This window comes from Passer domesticus, chromosome 11 (genome assembly GCF_036417665.1).
Source record: "Passer domesticus isolate bPasDom1 chromosome 11, bPasDom1.hap1, whole genome shotgun sequence".
NCBI lineage: Eukaryota > Metazoa > Chordata > Aves > Passeriformes > Passeridae > Passer > Passer domesticus.
Window position 1 is genome coordinate 912,083 of NC_087484.1, and position 19,616 is coordinate 931,698.

A 19,616-nucleotide genomic window follows, 5' to 3' on the forward strand; every position below is an offset into this window, starting at 1 on the left:
CTTGTGCTTCTTCCCTGTTCTACCCATCCTGGCCCATCCAAATCTCCAAACAGATTTGCTCTGAATTCCTTTCAGAGCAAATCTGTCTGGAGTGAGAGGCTGACACAATAAATCCTGCACAGAGCTCTGGGGCCTCCTCCAGCTGCTCCTGAGCTGCTCTTCTCCCATAAGCACAGCAGATGAACCATGAACAGAGCTGCATCCCATGAATTACAGCTCTGAGCTGGGTGAGGGGAAAGGCAGGACAGCTTCACTTTTCTACCACTCCAAAGCACTCTGTCCAAGGAGGGACTGTCAGATAATGTTTGGATGCTGAAGGGATATGAACTGGTCCTCCAAAGAAAACCCACAATAAATATCACAAGCTGACTTCTGTTGCATTCTGAACATGCCCAGCAGCAAGTTACCTTCACTAGGATTTTCCCTTTTAAATCCTGAGGGCTGGGAAGCTGTCTGGGATCTCCAGTGCTCACAGATGACAAGTCCAGTTTGTCACCAAATATCTCCTTCAGGTACTGTGCGATCTTCTTTTGCTGTTGAATACTGCAGTGGTTTTCAATGGACAGGATCACTGGAAACCTGGAAACAAAGGCCCAGACAGTCTCACAGCTGTGTGTGCAGAGACACCTGCACTCTTGCCACCCAGCTGGGAATGAACAGCTCAGTTCTTCCACAGATTTTCCCCCGTGTTTTCTAAACTCTTGGCAGCCCCAAGGTTCTAAAACAAGGAACCCCACATTAACCCCAACCAAATAATGAAAACCACCTCCTTTAGTTTTGAAAGTAACACCCTGTACTTCTCATCAATAAATAACACTGAACTTTTGGGCTTGGTTGGGTTTTTTTCCCACAAACCCATTGCTGGGCGCTTTTTATTTAAATAAAGAAAAGGAAGTATTTTCCTTTTATTGCTTTTAGACTACTCAAAATTCTCGACACCCACTCATGATCTGAGACTACTGTGTGTGTGTGTATGGGTGAAGTCCACAGTTTTCACAATAAACTGTTATAAAGCACCATGGCAAATGAAACAGATTCAGAACACTGCCCCACACCTCAGTATTTCCTCAAACTACACATGACAGCTTTTCAATTCTTCTGCTGAAATAAAGTATTTTCAGTAGGTAGAGAAGATCACAGTATCGATTGTTCAGGAGAATTTCCCTGTGGATGTGAGTGGGAAGCTCTACTGAAAGATAATCAGCAGTGTCAGACTGTCCAAAGCCTTACTGAGTTCAAGAGCACAAAAAGGTTCAACTTAGGCAGAACCCTCTCCCTCACTTGATGGGAAGAGCTTGTGCAGCTGAACAATGAACACAACACGGGCAATAAACAGGGGAACAGAACCTACCCTGATGTGTTTAAAGGAATATTTGCACTTCCTGGGCTTGATGGTTGTTTGCAGTGTGGGATTAACTACAGAGAACAGGTGTAGCTTCAAACCTGGCTCCACACTTACTCGTTTTTGATGAAGGCATACTTATTGATGGTTTCTGCCACGTCCCGGAAGGGGATTTTGGAAGTGAGGGTGTAGCCGTGGTGCACCACGGGCTCCCCATCTGGGCCATCCCAGCAATCCACTGTTAAGACCAGAAAAGCCACACATTAAGAGGTGCCCCCAATTCATGCATCCCTGAGCCCCTGCTGCCAGCAGAGCTCACCTGCTCAGCCAGGCAGGGGCCAACAATGTTCATTCCACCTCCTGCAGCCCTCACTCCATCTGCCCCGACCTGCCAGCTGAGCTCACACTAACAGGACAGCCTTTCCCTAGGTCACATGGGAATTCTGCATCCTAGAACTGTTCTTTCTCTTGTATTAATTTGAGGTTTTTTCCTCATATATAAAACTACAAAGGTGTAATAGGTCAAATAATGTTTACAGCTACCTTGGGAATGCAGTTTTTGCTTCTGAAGACAAACTATTTTAAAAGAACTTATTTTTTTCCACTCCCAATTTAACTTGCAGTTTTATAACTGAGTGTCTGAAGAGTAACATCAAATCCAGCACATGCAGAACAGACCAGCATAATAATGCTTTTCCTAATGAATGGCTGTACCCTGAATTTGTACCAAATTGTCACTGCTGCTGCCTCTACAGGCACTTAAACTTCCCAAGGAGAAAGCTGCAGAGCTATTCCCTGGGCTCTGAAGGAGCTGCAATAGCTTTGAGGTCAAGGAAAATAACACTGCTGAGTTTTCTTGGGGGTTGTTCTGCAGAAGGCAATCACCAAATTTTCTCAGGTTCATTTTCTCGAATTAATTTTTAAATAGAGATTAACAATATTTTTTTTTTTCCAGATGACCTTTTGTAATGCTAGTCATAAAAAATTAATATTGAGTCTAACTTTGCCAAAAGACTTTATTTATTTCTGGGAAAAGAAAAATACTAATACTAATATAAAACCACTAATGTTTCATTATTATTTAAATCATGCAGAGCTTAAACAAGAATCCAGTGTGATCTCCACGTTCCCCCATGGCAGGATCTTTAGAACCCCTTCCAGCCATTCTGTGATTCTCTGGTGCCTGTGGCACTGGCCCAAGGTGATCATTCCCAAGAGAAAAATCCAGTCTGGAGTGCTCAGAAAGCGCTGCAGTGTCCGAGGCAGCCCAGCATTGCTGCTGGGAGTGCAGCCCTGAGCCTGTGACTGGTGCAGCCCCCCATGCAGCCCCCGTGCAGCCCCCGTGCAGCCCTGTGCAGCCCCCGTGCAGCTCCTGTGCAGCTCCATGCATCCCCCATGCAGCCCCCGTGCAGCCCCTTGCAGCTCCATGCAGCCCCGTGTAGACCCATGCAGCCTCCTGCAGCCCCATGCAGCCTCGTGCAGCCCCAGTGCAGCCCCATGCAGCCCCGTGCAGCCCCCATGCACCCCCGTGCAGCCCCGTGCAGCTCCTGTGCAGCCCCCTGCAGCCCACCTTCGACGCAGCGGCAGCCGGCCTGCAGCACGCGCGCGTACATCTCGGCCCGCGACTGGGAGAGCAGCTGGTCCCCGCTCAGGTAGGTGTTGTGGGACGAGGCGATGAAGTAGTGGCACAGGGGCTGCTCCATGTCCTGGTGCACCTCGCGGTGCAGCGGGTTGGACACCTCGCACGCCGGGCTGCGCATGAAGCTGGTGAAGCCTGCGGGCACAGGGGCACGTCGGGCAGGGCAGGGACAACACAGCCCTGCACGGCTGGGTCTGGCACTGGTGGGGACTCCAGGGCACAGGGCAGGGCACAGAGCAGGGCACAGGGCAGGGAGAACACAGCCCTGCACGGCTGGGTCTGGCACTGGTGGGGACTCAGGGCACAGGGCAGGGCACAGAGCAGGGAGAACGCTCTGCAGCCCTGCACGGCTGGGTCTGACACTGGTGGGGACTCAGGGCACAGAGCAGGGCACAGAGCAGGGCACAGAGCAGGGCACAGAGCAGGGCACAGGCAGGGACAATGCTCTGCAGCCCTGCACAGCTGGGCTCTGACACTGGTGTGGACTCAGGGCACAGAGCAGGGCACAGGGCAGGGCACAGGCAGGGAGAACACTGCAGCCCTGCAAGGCTGGGTCTGGCACTGGTGGGGACTCAGGGCACAGAGCAGGGCACAGAGCAGGACACAGAGCAGGGCACAGGCAGGGACAATGCTCTGCAGCCCTGCACAGCTGGGCTCTGACACTGGTGTGCACTCCAGGGCACAGGGCAGGCCACCCTGGCTCAGAAGCAAACGCCTGCTTGTGACAGAGCTCCTTGGTGGCACTCGTGTGCTGTGAATGGCAGTGCCCTGAGCAGGGATGGGGGCACTCAAGGCAGCAGCCACCCAACCATGGATCAGCAGCCAAGTCACTGACCCGGCATCTTCACAATTTTCTTTTTCCTGCAAGTTTATTCAATAAGATGGTACTTCATTTATAACCCTCTAAATGAGAGCAGCACTGAACAGAGAAAGTTTTAAAAATACCTCCTTTAAGAATGAAACATTCAAAATATTTGCAAAGGATGGTGCAAACAATACCAGCCCTGAAAGCAGCTCAGAGATAAAAGCAGCTGCAGCAGCAGGTTAAGAGGAGCAGAAATGCTTGCAGAAATATTGTTTAAGTGTCACAGCTTGTTTGTTTTACTTTCTTTATTTCAGTTTGAGTGCAGCGCCCTGGGTCACATCAGAAGCTTGTTGAAGGGAGGCCATGCCCAGGATTTAAATACCATGTGGAGGAAAATTCCTACTTCCCCCCTCCCCGAGTCACCATGCACATTGTGCTGCTCCAGAGAAGGTTCCTTCTGGGCAAAGGAACACAACATGGCTTTTAATCTATTTCATCTCAGCTCTGAGGCTGATCTGATACTAAACTGGATTCTGAATAAACATACAGTTTACAAGTGCTTTCACAAGCAATGGGAATCAGGTATTAAAACCCAATGAAAATGCAACTATCTGTACTTTATTTCACAGAAAAGAATGGATTGTGCAGGATCCCAGATCCCCAGAGCCAAGGCAGAGTGAGCTCTTGGCTTTCATTACCTCACTGGGAGCAGCTGTAGATAAACTGCATGGTGCAGGACAGCTTGTCAGAGTGAGCAATAAATCCCCACAGCCTCAGGCATCCTGCCCCACTCCTGAGGAAGGCTGTGATGGATGGCTGAGAGCTGCTGCCTCCCCACACCTACTCACATCTCCCCCCTGACTCACAAAAGGCACCCACACTCCCGACTGCTGATCAGGGGACAGCAAAAGCCTCACCAAACTCCATCAAAGCACTTCCACTCCACTGCAGCATGCAAGAGGAAACTCACTCTGAAACCAAAACCTTTACCTTCAATCCCAAGAACATTCTGCTTCTTGTTTTCTTCTGACACTTCAAACTTCTGTATGATGTCCAGACAATATTCTGGGGTCACATTATTCATCTGCACAAAAAACAACAGAGGAGGTACACTCATTTTAAACGTCACCAGCATGTGAAAATCTACTTAACTTGGAGGAGATAAACAGGAGTGAGAGGTAGGCAATTAAAACCTGTCATTTTAGTCTCAAGATTTAAATTAGCTGTTTAGCAGCTTTAAAAGTTGTACTGACCAATACTGCTGAAATGAGAACTGTGACATTATATTCTTTAATATAATCTTCCTAGACATGCAAAAAGATTTGGCAGGCTTGGATTTCATTTTCATGTGTTTTCCACTCCTATGATTTCATTACTTCCAAGGGAGTTCACTGTAATACACAGGCTAGGAGAGAAATAATTAAATTCTGAAATGAAAAACAGCAGCTTTTCTGAAACAAACAGGAATTTTGTCAACAGCTTCAGCTAGCCCACAGCTGAGGTTCTAACTGATTTGTGGGGCACTTACAAGTAGACACTTATATTTCCTTCAGAACTAAAGGGAAGGAGTAGCTCCCATCACTCATCTAATCTTTCCTCACTGCCTTGAGTGGTGGAATGAGGACTGGGTGGATTTCATTTCTCCACTACCAACATCACAGGAAGAAAATACTGGCTCTCAAACCTCTGGCACCTTTCTTGTGCCAGATCATCTTGTTCACTGTTTGTACTGTCCCAGCTAAGCCAATCATCCTGAGATGCTGCAGGAATTACACAGGATAATAAAAAATAACAATTCAGTAGAAAAAATAACTGATTATCCTTGCTTAGGTCGGTGTTTGATTGCAAGCACTGCTCAGAGCAGGCCCTGTTCTGGTACAAGCTGGCTCAAATTAACTTTTCCATTATCCCCCATGGCTCCCTGGCCCAGTGTGGGGTTCTCATGTGCTTGAGGAATGGAAATGTCTAATCTAGTCCAAGGCTGCATCTGCTGGTGAAAAGTCAACACATTTGTGCTTTTTAATTGTAGCTTGAGCGGTGATGACTTTGGCCATTGATTTTTTTGTACACTTCAGAGTACTCCACTAAAAATAATATGGGTACTCCACTAAAAATAATACGGGTTGTTCTCCTAAACTGGGAGTTCTCCTAAAAAAGAAGCCAGTTTAGCAGGCTAATAAAAGCCCCAACCCTCTTTTGTTCTGTCCTCAGGCTGCAGAACATTTCATATCTTGCCAAATGAGGAGCAGATGGAGCAGAACAGACTGTCCACAGATTTCCAAGCATCCAGACAACAGCAAAAGCAAAATGCTGTTTGGGTGAGGGCACTGGGGAGCTGCCTCCTGGCTGGGAGCACGATCAGCTTTTGGGGCAATGCTGCCCTGCCCCAGGGCGTGGTGGCACTGGGCACTTTTGGGGGAATCTCCCTGACCTCCCAGTGCTGGGCACAGGGGTGCCAGGTGTCCCCACCTGCCCAGCCAAGAGGTTCACCTGCAGGTTTCACTCCTTACGGATGGCAGTGCTGAGCAGAGCAGCTCCCCAGCCAGCTCTGCCCACGCAGTGCTCTCAGGAGGGCTCACAGAGCGCTGAGAGGATGCAGAATGCCAGACTGACAGACAGCTCCAGGTTTCTGCTGCATCAGCAGGTCCATAATGACCCCCCAAAGGCACCTCTGCCACGTGTTCCTCCTCCTGCTCCAGGTCCCTGAGCACCCTCTCACACCACCATCCCGGGCACTTCAAAAACCATCCAAAGCAGCTCAAACTCTTTCTAGAAGCATTTCAGAAAACCTTCAGAACTCTCTTCTGTCACACGTGTGCTTTGCCCTCTGCCCCAAGTTAATATTTTCCATAAAATCCTTCCCTACCCTTGAAGGTAAGTGCATGGCCATAGCCATGGGTGCAGATATTGGCCTACCTTCTGCTCCACCCTGAGGAACTGGGCCAGCTCCTCAGCAGTGAGATGATCCTTCTTGTCACTGTAGCTTAGCAGCAGCAGGTAGAGGTCTCGACGCAAGGACATCATCTTGTAAAACACTGAGAATTCCTCAAAGTTCAGGGTTCCTTGGTTCTCATCTGTGTCTGCCTCCTAAGAGGTAATGACATTTAGATAAACATGCTCAGCACAGGAGAAATCAGAGAATAAAACAGAGCAGGACTTGTGTACACCAACAGAAATGTAATAAATTCTAGTCTGCGAGACTGTTCAGACACAAATCCTAACAGGCTAAAATATCTGCAAAATTATATCATCATCTCTGAGGTTTTTGGTGAAAACAGTTACTAAACTAAAGCCACAGATTCCCTATAAAACTCTAACTTCCTTCTTTAATTTCATGTTTATTTCCCCAAGAAAGAGGCTCACCCTGGGCTTTATTCTGATCTCTTGCCCTCCTGTATGCCCTGCAGTTATCCTGGATTAAAACACAGCAAGAGGCATAAGAATATCACCCAAGGCTTCCCCAACAATAGTCTGAAAGCATTCAGGACAGTCTCAGAGTGTTAAATGCACATGATTTAATGTGCAGCACTCTCAGCCCCAGCAGCACTCTGCAGAGGGACAGCTCTGCACTGAGACCACCCCAAAACACACACCCAGCATCTCCAGGCTTGATCTGCTCTTTCTCCTCAGAGGTAGGCAGAGAAGAAATCAGTACTTAGCACACACGAATACAAGCTTTTTCCTGTGAACATCTGCCTAAGAGGATTGCTGTGGATTTTCAAAACAAAGAACATCTTCTGGAGAACGGCTGGCAGGCACTGCGTGGGTCTCCATGCAGAAAGGAGCTGTGAACTCCTATCACTGCAAGTCAGCTGAGAGGAAAGGAATTCTCAGCTAAATGGTGTTGAATGGGGTTTTTAATCATTTTAGATCTATTACATACCTTAAATGATATTTATAATCTGTGGGAATGAGTAAAACCCAAATTAATCTCTGCAACACCACCCCACCAGTTCCCAGGTCTTTGGCAGTAACTCCAGACTCCAAAGATGTATCTCTAATGAGGATTTTATGCCATAGAAGATTCTTCAACTTTCCCATGTTTTACAGCAAACCAGCTTTGAGCTGGTACTGGTTTAGAAAAGTGAAGATGATTTTTTTTTGCTCTCCATTATGTCCTTGGCTTATCTTTCCTTTCCTGCAGTAAACACAAGGACTGGTGGAAAATGGGAGCTGTTTTCAGACAACAGAAGTAAAAAATTTATTCTAAACCAATCAAATCTGAATGGCTAAATATAAGGAAGTTATTAAAGAAAACCTAATTACTTGCATAAAGTCAGTTTTTATTAAATAATTTTCCATAAAGGACATAAAAAATATTTTAGTAGCAAAGAGTAACTTCATTGTCCATCAATGCCAGCATTGAACAGTTCAGTTCACAGTGGTGAAACCAACAATGCAGCAGAAAGAGTAACATTGGTAACTTTTCAGTGTGCTTCATGTCCTTTAAACAACTCTGATGCCTCTTTGTCTACAAAAAGGTAAGGCTTTGAAAAAGCCTGTCAGGTGCTGGGTTTTTGTTCCCCAGCTGCAGAGGCTGCTCTGGGGGTGCCAGCAGTGGGTGTGAGTGTGCCCTGGTGCCCAGCCTGCTCTGGATGTGCCAGCAGTGGGTGTGAGTGTGCCCTGGTGCCCAGGGTGAGCCTGCTCTGGGTGTGCCAGCAGTGGGTGTGAGTGTGCCCTGGTGCCCAGGGTGCCCAGCCTGCTCTGGGTGTGCCAGCAGTGGGTGTGAGTGTGCCCTGGTGCCCAGGGTGCCCAGCCTGCTCTGGGTGTGCCAGCAGTGGGTGTGAGTGTGCCCTGGTGCCCAGGGTGCCCAGCCTGCTCTGGGTGTGCCAGCAGTGGGTGTGAGTGTCCCCTGGTGCCCAGGGTGCACAGCCTGCTCTGGGTGTGCCAGCAGTGGGTGTGAGTGTGCCCTGGTGCCCAGGGTGCCCAGCCTGCTCTGGGTGTGCCAGCAGTGGGTGTGAGTGTCCCCTGGTGCCCAGGGTGAGCCTGCTCTGGATGTGCCCAGAAATGGATGTGAGTGTCCCCTGGTGCCCAGGGTGCACAGCCTGCTCTGGATGTGCCAGCAGTGGCTGTGAGTGTGCCCTGGTGCCCAGGGTGCCCAGCCTGCTCTGGGTGTGCCAGCAGTGGGTGTGAGTGTGCCCTGGTGCCCAGGGTGCCCAGCCTGCTCTGGGTGTGCCAGCAGTGGGTGTGAGTGTGCCCTGGTGCCCAGGGTGCCCAGCCTGCTCTGGGTGTGCCAGCAGTGGGTGTGAGTGTGCCCTGGTGCCCAGGGTGCCCAGCCTGCTCTGGGTGTGCCAGCAGTGGGTGTGAGTGTCCCCTGGTGCCCAGGGTGCACAGCCTGCTCTGGGTGTGCCAGCAGTGGGTGTGAGTGTCCCCTGGTGCCCAGGGTGCACAGCCTGCTCTGGATGTGCCCAGAAATGGATGTGAGTGTCCCCTGGTGCCCCAGGGTGCCCAGCCTGCTCTGGGTGTGCCCAGAAATGGATGTGAGTGTCCCCTGGTGCCCAGGGTGCAGAGGCTGCTCTGGGTGTGCCCAGCAGTGGGTGTGAGTGTCCCCTGGTGCCCGGCACAGACCTGGAACATCTGCCGGACCTTCCTGCGGGGCAGGCTGACGTTCAGCTTGTGCATCAGCTGGTGGATCTCCTCGATGTTCAGCAGCCCGTCCCCGTTCTTGTCAGCCTCCTCGAAGGTCTGCTTCACCCAGCTGCCAGCGTGTCAAGGACAGGCACACACGCCATCTCCCCATGCACAGGGCAGCTCAGGAAAGAACCTTTATGTCCCTGCCCTCACTACAGCTCAGCCCAGTGCTTAAAACCAGAACTGGGTTGTGGCAATTATTCACAGCTCAGTTCACAGCTCCAGCCCCTCTGCACTCCCGTTTCTGATGCTCTGATAACCTGCTCCAAAGTTTTCAAACATGGCTGGGCTTACTCTGGGATCTTCTTCCACCTGTCCCTTCCTCCTACCTGAACTTCACTTCCCAACAGCACCTTTCACCCCCTCCTTGCACAAATATCCCTCAGCACCTCCTGCTAAGTTCTTGCAGCAGCTGGGAGTGGGCCAGGGCCATTCTGTGTGCAGCCTCCCAGCTGCCACGCTGGATAAAACAAACAGGACTTGCAGTGATGTTTCACCAGGAGGGAAGGTAGAGAGACAGGAGCAGCTCAGAAAAGCCATGGTTAAATATAGCAAGCTGAGGACAGGTGCAACAGAGCATGCAATACAACCCCAATGGACCTGTGCCTGCTGTGAATCAGAATCAAACACGGGAGATGTAAATTAAAAATACCTGAAATATGTATATTCTCCAGGAGTAGCACTGGAGATTTCCATGAGGCAGAAGAACAGACAGGTTACAGTTTTAATTAAGATGGCCTTGGGGTTTGGTTTTTGGGGGAAGAGTGTTCTTTGTGTATAACATTTTAGTCATCACTGTTGTGAAAAAAAAACTACTGGGGAAAAAAAAGGCACATGAAGAAAATATTCAGAGAACATGAGGTTCACTTTGGCTACAGGGCTACAACAAACATTTAAGGAGCTTTAAGGATTTGTGCTCCTGACAAACAATGGAGGCTGGAAAGGACACAGGCAACGGATTTACACAAAAGCAAGAGAGATGGCCAGGAGTTACTGAGATACTGAGATAACTAGAAACTAGAAATAGTTATAGCTGCTTCTCCCCTTCAAAAAGGAATTCATTAACAAAATGCAAGCCTATCCCCTGACTCCGAGCAGTCTGATCCAGTCCCCAAGGCACAGCCCATGGTTTATCACACACCTAAGTGTCCATGTCAAACCCATTGCTCAGGTTTCCCTTGCAGTCAGTGGAAGGGTTCTGGTCACTGAATAGGAGGAGAAAGGCCACGCTGTGCTGAAGTGACTGGACACCGAGGCAGGAATATGAGCCAGGAGGAAGGGCTGGCCCTCAAAGGATACTGGTCGTGCGTTCTCTGGCGCTTGGCGAGCGAGTCCTCGTCGCTGATCCCGGCCAGCAGGTACTTGAGCCCCGTGATCCAGGTGCGAGCCTCCTCGGGGTTGGACGTGATCAGGTCCAGGCTCTCCAGGTGGCTGCCATGGTAAATGGTGAAGCAGCAGCTGGGGTCGAAGCTGCCCTCGGCGTGGCGGTGGAAGATCTCCGACTGCCGGCCCTCGCTGACTTTGTAAATGGAGTCGATGACAACTGGGGGAAAGGGAAACCAAAGGCCACGCTGGGACAGCCAGCCAGCCTCTTCCTGCTTCTCCCAGTTCAGAGTTATTCAGGCTCAGAGGCATTAAACTTTATTAATGTTACAGCTTCACATCCCAAAGCCCCGTTGGACTGAAGGTTTCCCTGCCATGGCTGTGCCACGTGCCGGCTGCCCCGGAGGCTCCGAGCACTGCCCGGAACATCGCGGGGCTGAGGCTACAGGACACAGACACCAAGTGTCTCCCATCAGCCCACGAGCCCCTGTGGAGCTCTGTAAGTCACATTCTAATACTGAACAGCCCCAGAAATTAGAAGAAATGTGAGGGGTTTACTTTTCGCCTTTTCGCTCTTCCGGGAGGGCCTCCATCGGATGCAGGTCCTGTGCTCGTCCAGGTAGAAGAGCCGGACCAGCCCCTTGGTTCCACTCTTCAGCTTCACCATCTGCGTCCCAGACTGCATCACACTCATGCATCGTTCAACTGCGAGGCAGAGCAGAATAAATTCAGCTGAACAGCCACCCCATCCACGAATGACATGACTAATGTGCTGCCCAGCATCTGCCAGGCACACGCCAGTTCTGACCTGAACCAACAATGACAGAAAGTGGGCAGTGCTAGGAGACTGTTCCTTCTTCACTGCCACCTTCTCCACACAGGAAAATGGAACAGCTCATCTGTCTGAACACCCTCACAACCAAGGAGGCAAAGAAAACTTTCATCAGTGTTGAAGGAAAACATTTTATAGTTGTTTCATGCTCATCTTATTTACATTTTTTCTATTACTGCACACAGTGCTGTAATTTCAAACCCCAGCACTCCATGTACTTGGACTGGTGAGATCCTCATTCAAACCCCGCAGTCCTTTGGGCTCAGTAGCCCTGGAGTTTGTCCCTCTTGCTGTGACACTGGCAGAGCTGCTCACAGAATGACACAGACACGTTCACCCCCTCTCCATGCTGCCACCAACACACACTGGGATAATTTCCTTTTATCCAGCCATCCCATCCGAATGATAAGGCTTTTTTCCTCCTCTGTGTTTTGACTAAAATAAACCCATTTCTTCCATTTCATCTCACATCCTCCCTCCTGCAGCCTTCCAAACACAAGGATCAAGATAACATTTCCTCTTGATCTCAGTATATATCCATGCTCTTAAATTACCTTCTGGTTTTATCCATTCACAGCCTCTCCTCACTTGGTATCACTCCAAATTCATCTCCCTGGGTGATTTGTTTACACTCTGGCTGGCTCCCAAATAAACTCTCTGGGTCTGTCTTTATTTCTTATCACCCTTCCTCTCTCCAGCACTTCTCTCTCCAGTGCTCCTCAGTGTCACAGCAAAGAATAACCCACACTCCCACTGCTCTGCCAGAGCTGGGATTTATTTATTCTCCCAACAGCCCTGACACACTCACAGGCAGTCAGAGCAGCAGCTGAACATTGGGCAAACCAGGGCTGAACAGCCCTTGGCACTGGAGTAACCTCCCCTGGCTCCCTCGCTCACCAGGAGCTGGCAAGGCAAACCCCACGTGGAATAAACCCCATCAGAAGGAGTCTTTTTCCTGAGTTCTCTTTCTTGGAGGAAGGAGGGGACTGAGGCTGAGCTGAACAGAACCAAACTCTTCTGAAAGCCTCACGTGAGTGCAATAAATGTGTCCTTCATTATGTCCATAAATAATGGCACCCCCTGGATCAGCACACTCTGGATGAAGGTGAGTTTGGAAGGGCTTTAGGATAAACCACAAATGTGACATAAATGAAGGCAGAAGGAGATGTCAGACCATATCCACATGTTGGCTGGGGCAGCATTAACTTGGATCTATCCAAAGATGCACAAAGTACCAGGAAGACAAACATTTACACCACAAGGGATGGAAAACTCAGAACCTGAGAGAACAAAGATGAACTGAAGCAAAAAGAGTCTCTAAAACTCCCTGTGTACATCCACACAGGAGTGCCTTTTCTTGGCAGCCCCAGCCTTCCCCTGCAGAACCGAGTGTAGATCAGTTTTGCCTTGGATTCCTACCAAAACAAACACGACTTCTCCCAGCACAGCAATGAGGTTCTCCCTGTGAGTGTGGGTACACAAACCTGCCCTGCTCCATCAGCCTGGCACACACACCACAAGCACTTTTGATTTCACCAATAGAGAGATCACTTCCAGCAGGGCTTTAGCTCAGTAAGAGGTTTAGCAACAAGCTTCTCAACACAGAAAATCTGCTTCTTTGCACCTAAGGCTAGCAGTGACTGGTGAAAGTCTTACAAAAAGAACTAATTCTCACATAAGTCTCTCTATTAGCACCAGCTCCGTTTTCAGAGAAAAAATCCCAGCCCGGTTTCACTAAGATGCCATTGAGGACAGCCAGCAAAAGGCAGAAGGGAGAAGACCACATTTATTCAATGCAAGAAAAGCAGAGAATGAGCCACAGTCAGGTAACTGCAGCCAACACAACTGGGGGAAAACAAAAACCACAAAAGGAAATCCAGTCCCTTCTTCACCATTTCAATTGCTTAAACATTTCTGCATCACGTTTGGAATTGTTATGGGTGCAGTCACATTCATGCTTCAGGCACACTTCAGTTACAGGGAATAGATTTTAAAACCCTTTCTGTCACAAAGTGGAAGAAACCCAATTCCTGCCCAATATCTCAGCCTCCACCTCCCAAACCCCCCCTGCAGTAGGTGCAGTGCCCCAGGGAGCACCATCTTTGCTGCTTGCATTTCCCAATTCCAAGGAAGTACCAAGAGAATTCAAACATTTAAAGAATAGTAAACGTGCAAGAGAGTTCATGGCATCATTCCTGCTGTGTAGGTGTTAATAACAAAGGCTCCACGTTCACGAAGGGGCTGGGGTAATGGAAATGCCACAGCAATCAGAGCCCACTGGATCTCAGCTCTGCAAACCATTTACAAAACACCCCATCCTCCCCTTCAGGCTATTTATAAAATATAAGCACGCAAATAAGAAAGGTCTTTTTCAAATCCATTCTCAGTATGCTAATGCCGGTCCCTTGCCAGACACCACACATTAGCATCTGAATCAGGCAAGGTATTGAGCAGCGCAGGGCAGAATAAAGCTCCAGAAGAGCAGTTCAGGAAGGATTTCACTAAGGAATAGGGAAGCTGGTTCCAGAAAAACATCTAATCCTGTAGATAAACCAGGAATACAGAGTAAATGAAGCAGCTCCTCAATGCAGACGTAATTTAAAATTTGAGGAAGCAAGACATGATCCCCATTAAAAGACATTCTTCTAACACAAGGACTAGCTGTGCATTTTTTGCTCAAAGCCTGAAAATGAATTAAGTTAAACTAGAATACAATGTAGTTTATGCTACAAGGTCAAAGAAAATTAATCTGGAAGTTTAAATAAAAAATTATGCTCATGCAATGTATAAGGAAGGTATCCCTGCCCATGGCAGGGGGTTGGAACTGGGAAGTCTTTAAGGTCCCTTCCAACCCAAACCACTGCATGAGTCTATGATATTTGAAGCTTTAATTTAAAATTTAAAACCCCTGAAAACTACATTCACTTCTGTTTGCAGAGTTATGCAAACTTGACAGTCTAAAATCATCCCAACAGACACCCTGAAGTTTAATGGGATTTAATAATGAAAGACCAGTCTACTTTTCTTCCTCCCAAAATAACCCTTTAAAGCAATACTGACCTGAATCCAAATAGCAGTTTTAAATTTAGTTCAGCCACGAGAATCACTCCTAACACAAACCTCTGTGGCTGCTCCAGATGTTAATCCCCAAACCAGCCTGTGCCATCCTCTGTCCCCGTGCCGCCCTCTGTCCCCGTGCCACCCTCCATGTCCCCATGCCACCCTCCATCCTCCAGTGCCACTCTCTGTCCCCCTGTGCCACCCTCCATGTCCCCATGCCACCCTCCATCCTCCAGTGCCACTCTCTGTCCCCCTGTGCCACCCTCCATGTCCCCATGCCACCCTCCATCCCCCTGTGCCACCCTCTGTCCCCGTGCCACCCTCCATCCCCAGTCCCTCCCCGTGCACTGGGGTCATTCCTGATAACCAGGGATGGCTCAGCAGCAGCCCCAGGATCCCCACAGAGCCTCCCTGGCTCGGAGCCACGGCCACTCCTGCATCCCAGGAGCTGGGAATTCCAAAACATGTTCTCTGAGGTTAAATAAATACCCTGGCTATGTTTCCTACTATATTTTGGGGTTTCTTTGTTCAAGAAAACACTGTTACCTCTGCATTAGCAGCACAACTCTACTGCCAAGACCATACCACAAAAGGTTATACCCCTGTTGTGAGACACTTAATTTTACTTCAAAGTCAAAGATCAAAACAAATTTCTTATTGCTGTCCACAAACATTATTTTCCTGTATGTTAAGAAATTAATATTTCAAAGTGCAACCAAATGACAAAAGGTCTGGCCTCATCTTGCTTTTATGGACTTACTGTTACAGCCATTAGACAAAACAAAAAGATTAAATAAGGTATAAAGAGCATTACCAAACACTGAGAAGTATAATTATGAAAGAGGATATAAACTGGGTTTCTAAATGATAGGCATCAACTGCATTAAGCCAACATTAAGCTTGAAGAGATAAAAGGTACCAAAAAATGCAGGAGTTCATTTCTAACTGCAGCAGCAGCTCTTCTCCCCTGCATTCAGTGTTTTGGGGTTTATTTTGTGAAGGGTTGTGTAGCCGTGGCACAGCTGCCCCGGGCAGTGCTGGGGTCAGTGTCCCTGTGAAAAACGAGTGATGTGGCTCTTGAGGACCCAGTTTAGTGCTGAACACTGTGGTGGTGCTGGGCTGCATGAGCTGAAAGGTCCTTCCCAAAAACCTGCCCTGGAGACCAGCACACAGCTGCACTGTCCCCTCCCAGCAGTGAAAACGCTCTGAGCCCAGCCCCAAAGCAAACCCCAGAACCCCACCCTGCTCTCACTGCCTGCACTCTCCCCAGCCCTGTCCTGCACCAGCCTCCCACGCTGAGCACTCCCAGTAATGCCATTAAAGACCATTTTCTGCCCAGGTGCAGCCCTGAGAGCACATTTTATCCAAATCCCACAGAATGCCAGCAGGGTGCTGATGGTTGGGGTGTTACATAACAGCCCAAGAGCCCGGGGCACGGAGGGCAGATGCAGGTCTGGGGCACTCCAGGGCCCCAGGCAGGATGGGGCTGTGGTTAAACAGCCACAGCTCATATTTTATGCCAGAGTTTAATTTGCTTCCCTGCAGCTCTTCCAGCCTCACGGAATTTCACATTAAGCTCCTTACAGTGGCTTTAATGGTAATCTCTGGGAAGTGCATGGACATGAGATGGACAATCAATCTCCCACACTTCTGCATTTTCCAAGAAACCCTCGAGGAAGCCGCACAGCACCAGCAGAGACGACAGAGGCTGAAAAGGGCACAGGCAATTCATCTCAGCCCTGGAGATGCAGAGCATAAACACAAATACCCAAACACAGGCTGAGACTACTCAAAACAACTGAGTGGCATCTAATCAAAGGAAGTCACTAACTCTGGGAAGCAGCTCGTGCTTGTAAAGTCACAAAATAATATGAAAACAAAAAAGGGGTGAAGCTTAAGAGCAAAACCATTCACTATCCAGAATGGAGAAACAGCCCCGAGCACAACTTAAATTTATCAGCATGTTTCAGCTCTTTGTTGGACTGGGAACTGTCTGGAGGTGTCTTTTTTTCTTTCAAAAAAAATCCAAAACAAATGCAAAAACTTGGGAGCAGCAGCTCCCAGAAGCCATGTGTGAGTAACATGTATTTCACAGCAGCTGCTCTTTCAGCCTCCCCTATTGAGACTGCGGGCTCAGAGCTTCCAGGATGACCAATAACTCATCTTATTTTCACATTACAAGTGAAAGGTCTCTGCTCTTCACCTTTTCAAGCTGATCCCGGACAACCCTTAGTTATTCTTGCCATGGGAGAACCCAGAGCTCCTTCCCAGACTGAGGGCCCCTCCTCTTTTGCTCTTAGAGATCAGAAAGGAACCAGAAGTATCCAAACAAAAGCTTGGCACTACAGTACAATCCAAAAGAGCCTGAACGATCCTTAATGACAAGCTTTGTTCCCTCACCGAGACTTCACAGAGCCCTGTGCAGTGCAGAAATGTCCTGCCAGGCCAGTGCCTCTGTTACAGGGGCTGTGCTGCCCTGTTGGACACCATGAATAATGCATGTTCTCCACCCCTCCCAAGGACCCCCCCTTCTGCCAGCTCAGCAAAGTTCCACTTATTATCTTCAAGCAATTAGCCCAGGTTTCATCTTTTCTTCGGAAACAACTCCGCCAGAGCTGTCATTGTGAGAGCCCTGGTGCCACTGCAGCACAGCGTGGCTGAGGACTGTAAGTTTTTCATTAGGACTATGGAAATAATCCTTTGTCAACACTGAAAAAAGCACAATCGCTCAAGCACAGCCTGGCCAAGTGCCAGAGCGCATTGTCACATCAATGGGGTGAACAAGGAGCACAGATTTATTAAGCAAACACAGTTAAGTTTGCACATCCTAATCCTCTTTCTTCCTCGAGGATCCCTCAGCGGGGAGGGCACAGCAGTTGATTATGACACTCCAGAAAGTGGAAAAAGCAGGAGGTGGGAAGAAAGGGAGGAGGAGGAGGAGGAGGAGGAGGAGGAGGAGAGTTTCCGCTGCCCCTGCCAAGGGGAGGAGGAGCACACAGGTGTGAGGTGTCACCGTGCCAGACCCAGGGTGGCGTTCAGGACCCTCCCCTGTGTGACCAGGGCACGGAGCACCAGGCCATCCCCAGCTCTGTGCCCACGTCCCCAGAGGAAAGCCCGGGGCTCCCCAGGCTGGGGAAGCTCTGCTCAGGTGGGCAATGCCTCCCCCACTGCAGCTGAGCCGCCTCCCTCGAGCCTCCCAGCTGGCAGAGAGCAGTGTGAGCATCCCAGCAGCTGTGCCTCTGGATGCAGAGGTGGAGAACAGAGAACCACGAGCTCTTGCTCTGCCCGAATCCCATACCTGCCCCCTAAAAAAATCAATAAGTACATAAGTAAGGATCATACACCAGCGAACCAGACCTTGTTCTCAGCCTCCCTGTGTTGTATGATACAACAAATACAATTCCCACCACAACATACTGAGCTAGGGCAGACCTCCTCACTCACCACAGCGCCCTTTGTATCACACCTCCCACTTAACTGCACCAATTTAACAAAAAACAGGAAAACAAACACCAAAAGGCCCTTCCTAGAGCTTGCTCCTGTGCCCACACAGAGACGTGCAGAGGATGAGCTGTCCCAGCCCCAGTGCAAAGCCAGTTCTGATGTCTGCACATTGACCAGCCAACAGCCACGTGTGGCAGCCCCTCAGCACCACGGCCTGGAGGGGAGTGAGTGCCCTGAGGGTGGCACAGAGCAGCTGCAAGAGGGAGCCAGCCCCCAGGACCAGGCTGCAGGGAGCACTGCTGCCCTCCAGGCTGCCAAACAACGCCACATCTGGGGCTCAGCTAGGGACTAGAGAGAGGGACAAAAGCAGAACAGAATGGAAGGTGAAGTTAATTAACCTTTAAAAGTAATGAATGGAGACTGCAGTGCAACAGATGATATGAACTAATTTATTCACCCTCCTCAGAAATAGTAATTTTGCTAAAGAAACATGTTTATCTATTTTATTTTAAATTACCTCGGTGCAAGTCACTGACACTGAGTCATCTGTGGGCAAACAATGAACTGACAGTCTCAAACACCAAAGTGATTTTATTACTGGAAATGATGCTGTTCTGTGCATCTGAGTTCCAGGCTGATCAATGTTTCTGTTGGTAACGTGGGAACACCTCTGCTGTATTGATAACCCGCCACAGCACAGGCTGAGCTGCCTGCCCTACAGCCAGGCTGGCTGGCACTGCCAGGACAAGCCAGCCTGGGCTCCTCACAGCTCCCACTTCACTCATGCAAGGAGACACGGAGCAGCACGTGCTCCCTGAGGAGCAGCTGCTGGAGGAAAGAGGAAAAACCAGCACACACCCCCCTGCAGCGAGCTCAGGGCTGGACAGGGCTGGGAAGGTTTCTGCTCACAGCCCTGGTGTCCCCAGGCTGCTGTGTGCCACCACTGACCCCAGTGTGGCACCGGGGCAGCTCAGGCTGCAGAAAAGCACCTCAATAATTGTAATCCATGCCCCAGGGTTTTGGAAAGACAACAACCTTTCCCCTAACACCATGACAGCGCTCTGTGGATTTATTGAATCGAGTAGATTCCATTCATAGGCACCAAAGCCACAAACACCAAGCAGTAGCAAGCACATAACCTGGTTCCTACGTGGCCAGGCACATGCCCTGCAGAGCTGGTGAGACACTGCCCTGCAGCCATCAGCATCCAGCTCCAGCACCCTCTGCAGCCTCAGCAGGGCCATGCAGGGACACTGCGGTGCCCCACTGTGACACTGGGGTCAGGCAGCACTCAGGACAACACTGGGCATCCTCCTCAGGATGCACCAAACCCCCTGGAGGCTTTCCTCTGCCAAAGCTGCCGTGTGCATGTGCCAACCTCGTGTGAGTGCATTTAATGCTGAGACAGATTTAAGCTGTCACTGGAATGAAAGCTGTGCATGACCAAGCTCTTCCCAGGAGACTGATGCCTTCCACATCCACTCAGACCAGCTTGCTGCTCCAGGCTCATTCCCTTACACATCAGGATTCCAGAGCCTAC

General features: G+C 49.5%; 1 protein-coding gene across 10 annotated transcripts in view; it reads right to left on the reverse strand.

The window, feature by feature from the left end:
* Positions 1–19,616, reverse strand: part of PLCH1 (phospholipase C eta 1) — a 58,857-nt gene that overhangs the window by 16,397 nt on the left and 22,844 nt on the right. For all 10 annotated transcript variants that reach the window (XM_064385018.1, XM_064385017.1, XM_064385016.1 and 7 more), the window contains 8 exons: positions 11,299–11,445; positions 10,717–10,960; positions 9,355–9,484; positions 6,703–6,873; positions 4,777–4,870; positions 2,913–3,116; positions 1,460–1,580; positions 408–579 (listed from right to left, as the gene is read on the reverse strand). In XM_064385018.1, coding sequence (XP_064241088.1) covers positions 408–579; positions 1,460–1,580; positions 2,913–3,116; positions 4,777–4,870; positions 6,703–6,873; positions 9,355–9,484; positions 10,717–10,960; positions 11,299–11,445 — 1,283 coding nt within the window. The remainder of the gene's footprint in view (positions 1–407; positions 580–1,459; positions 1,581–2,912; positions 3,117–4,776; positions 4,871–6,702; positions 6,874–9,354; positions 9,485–10,716; positions 10,961–11,298; positions 11,446–19,616) is intronic.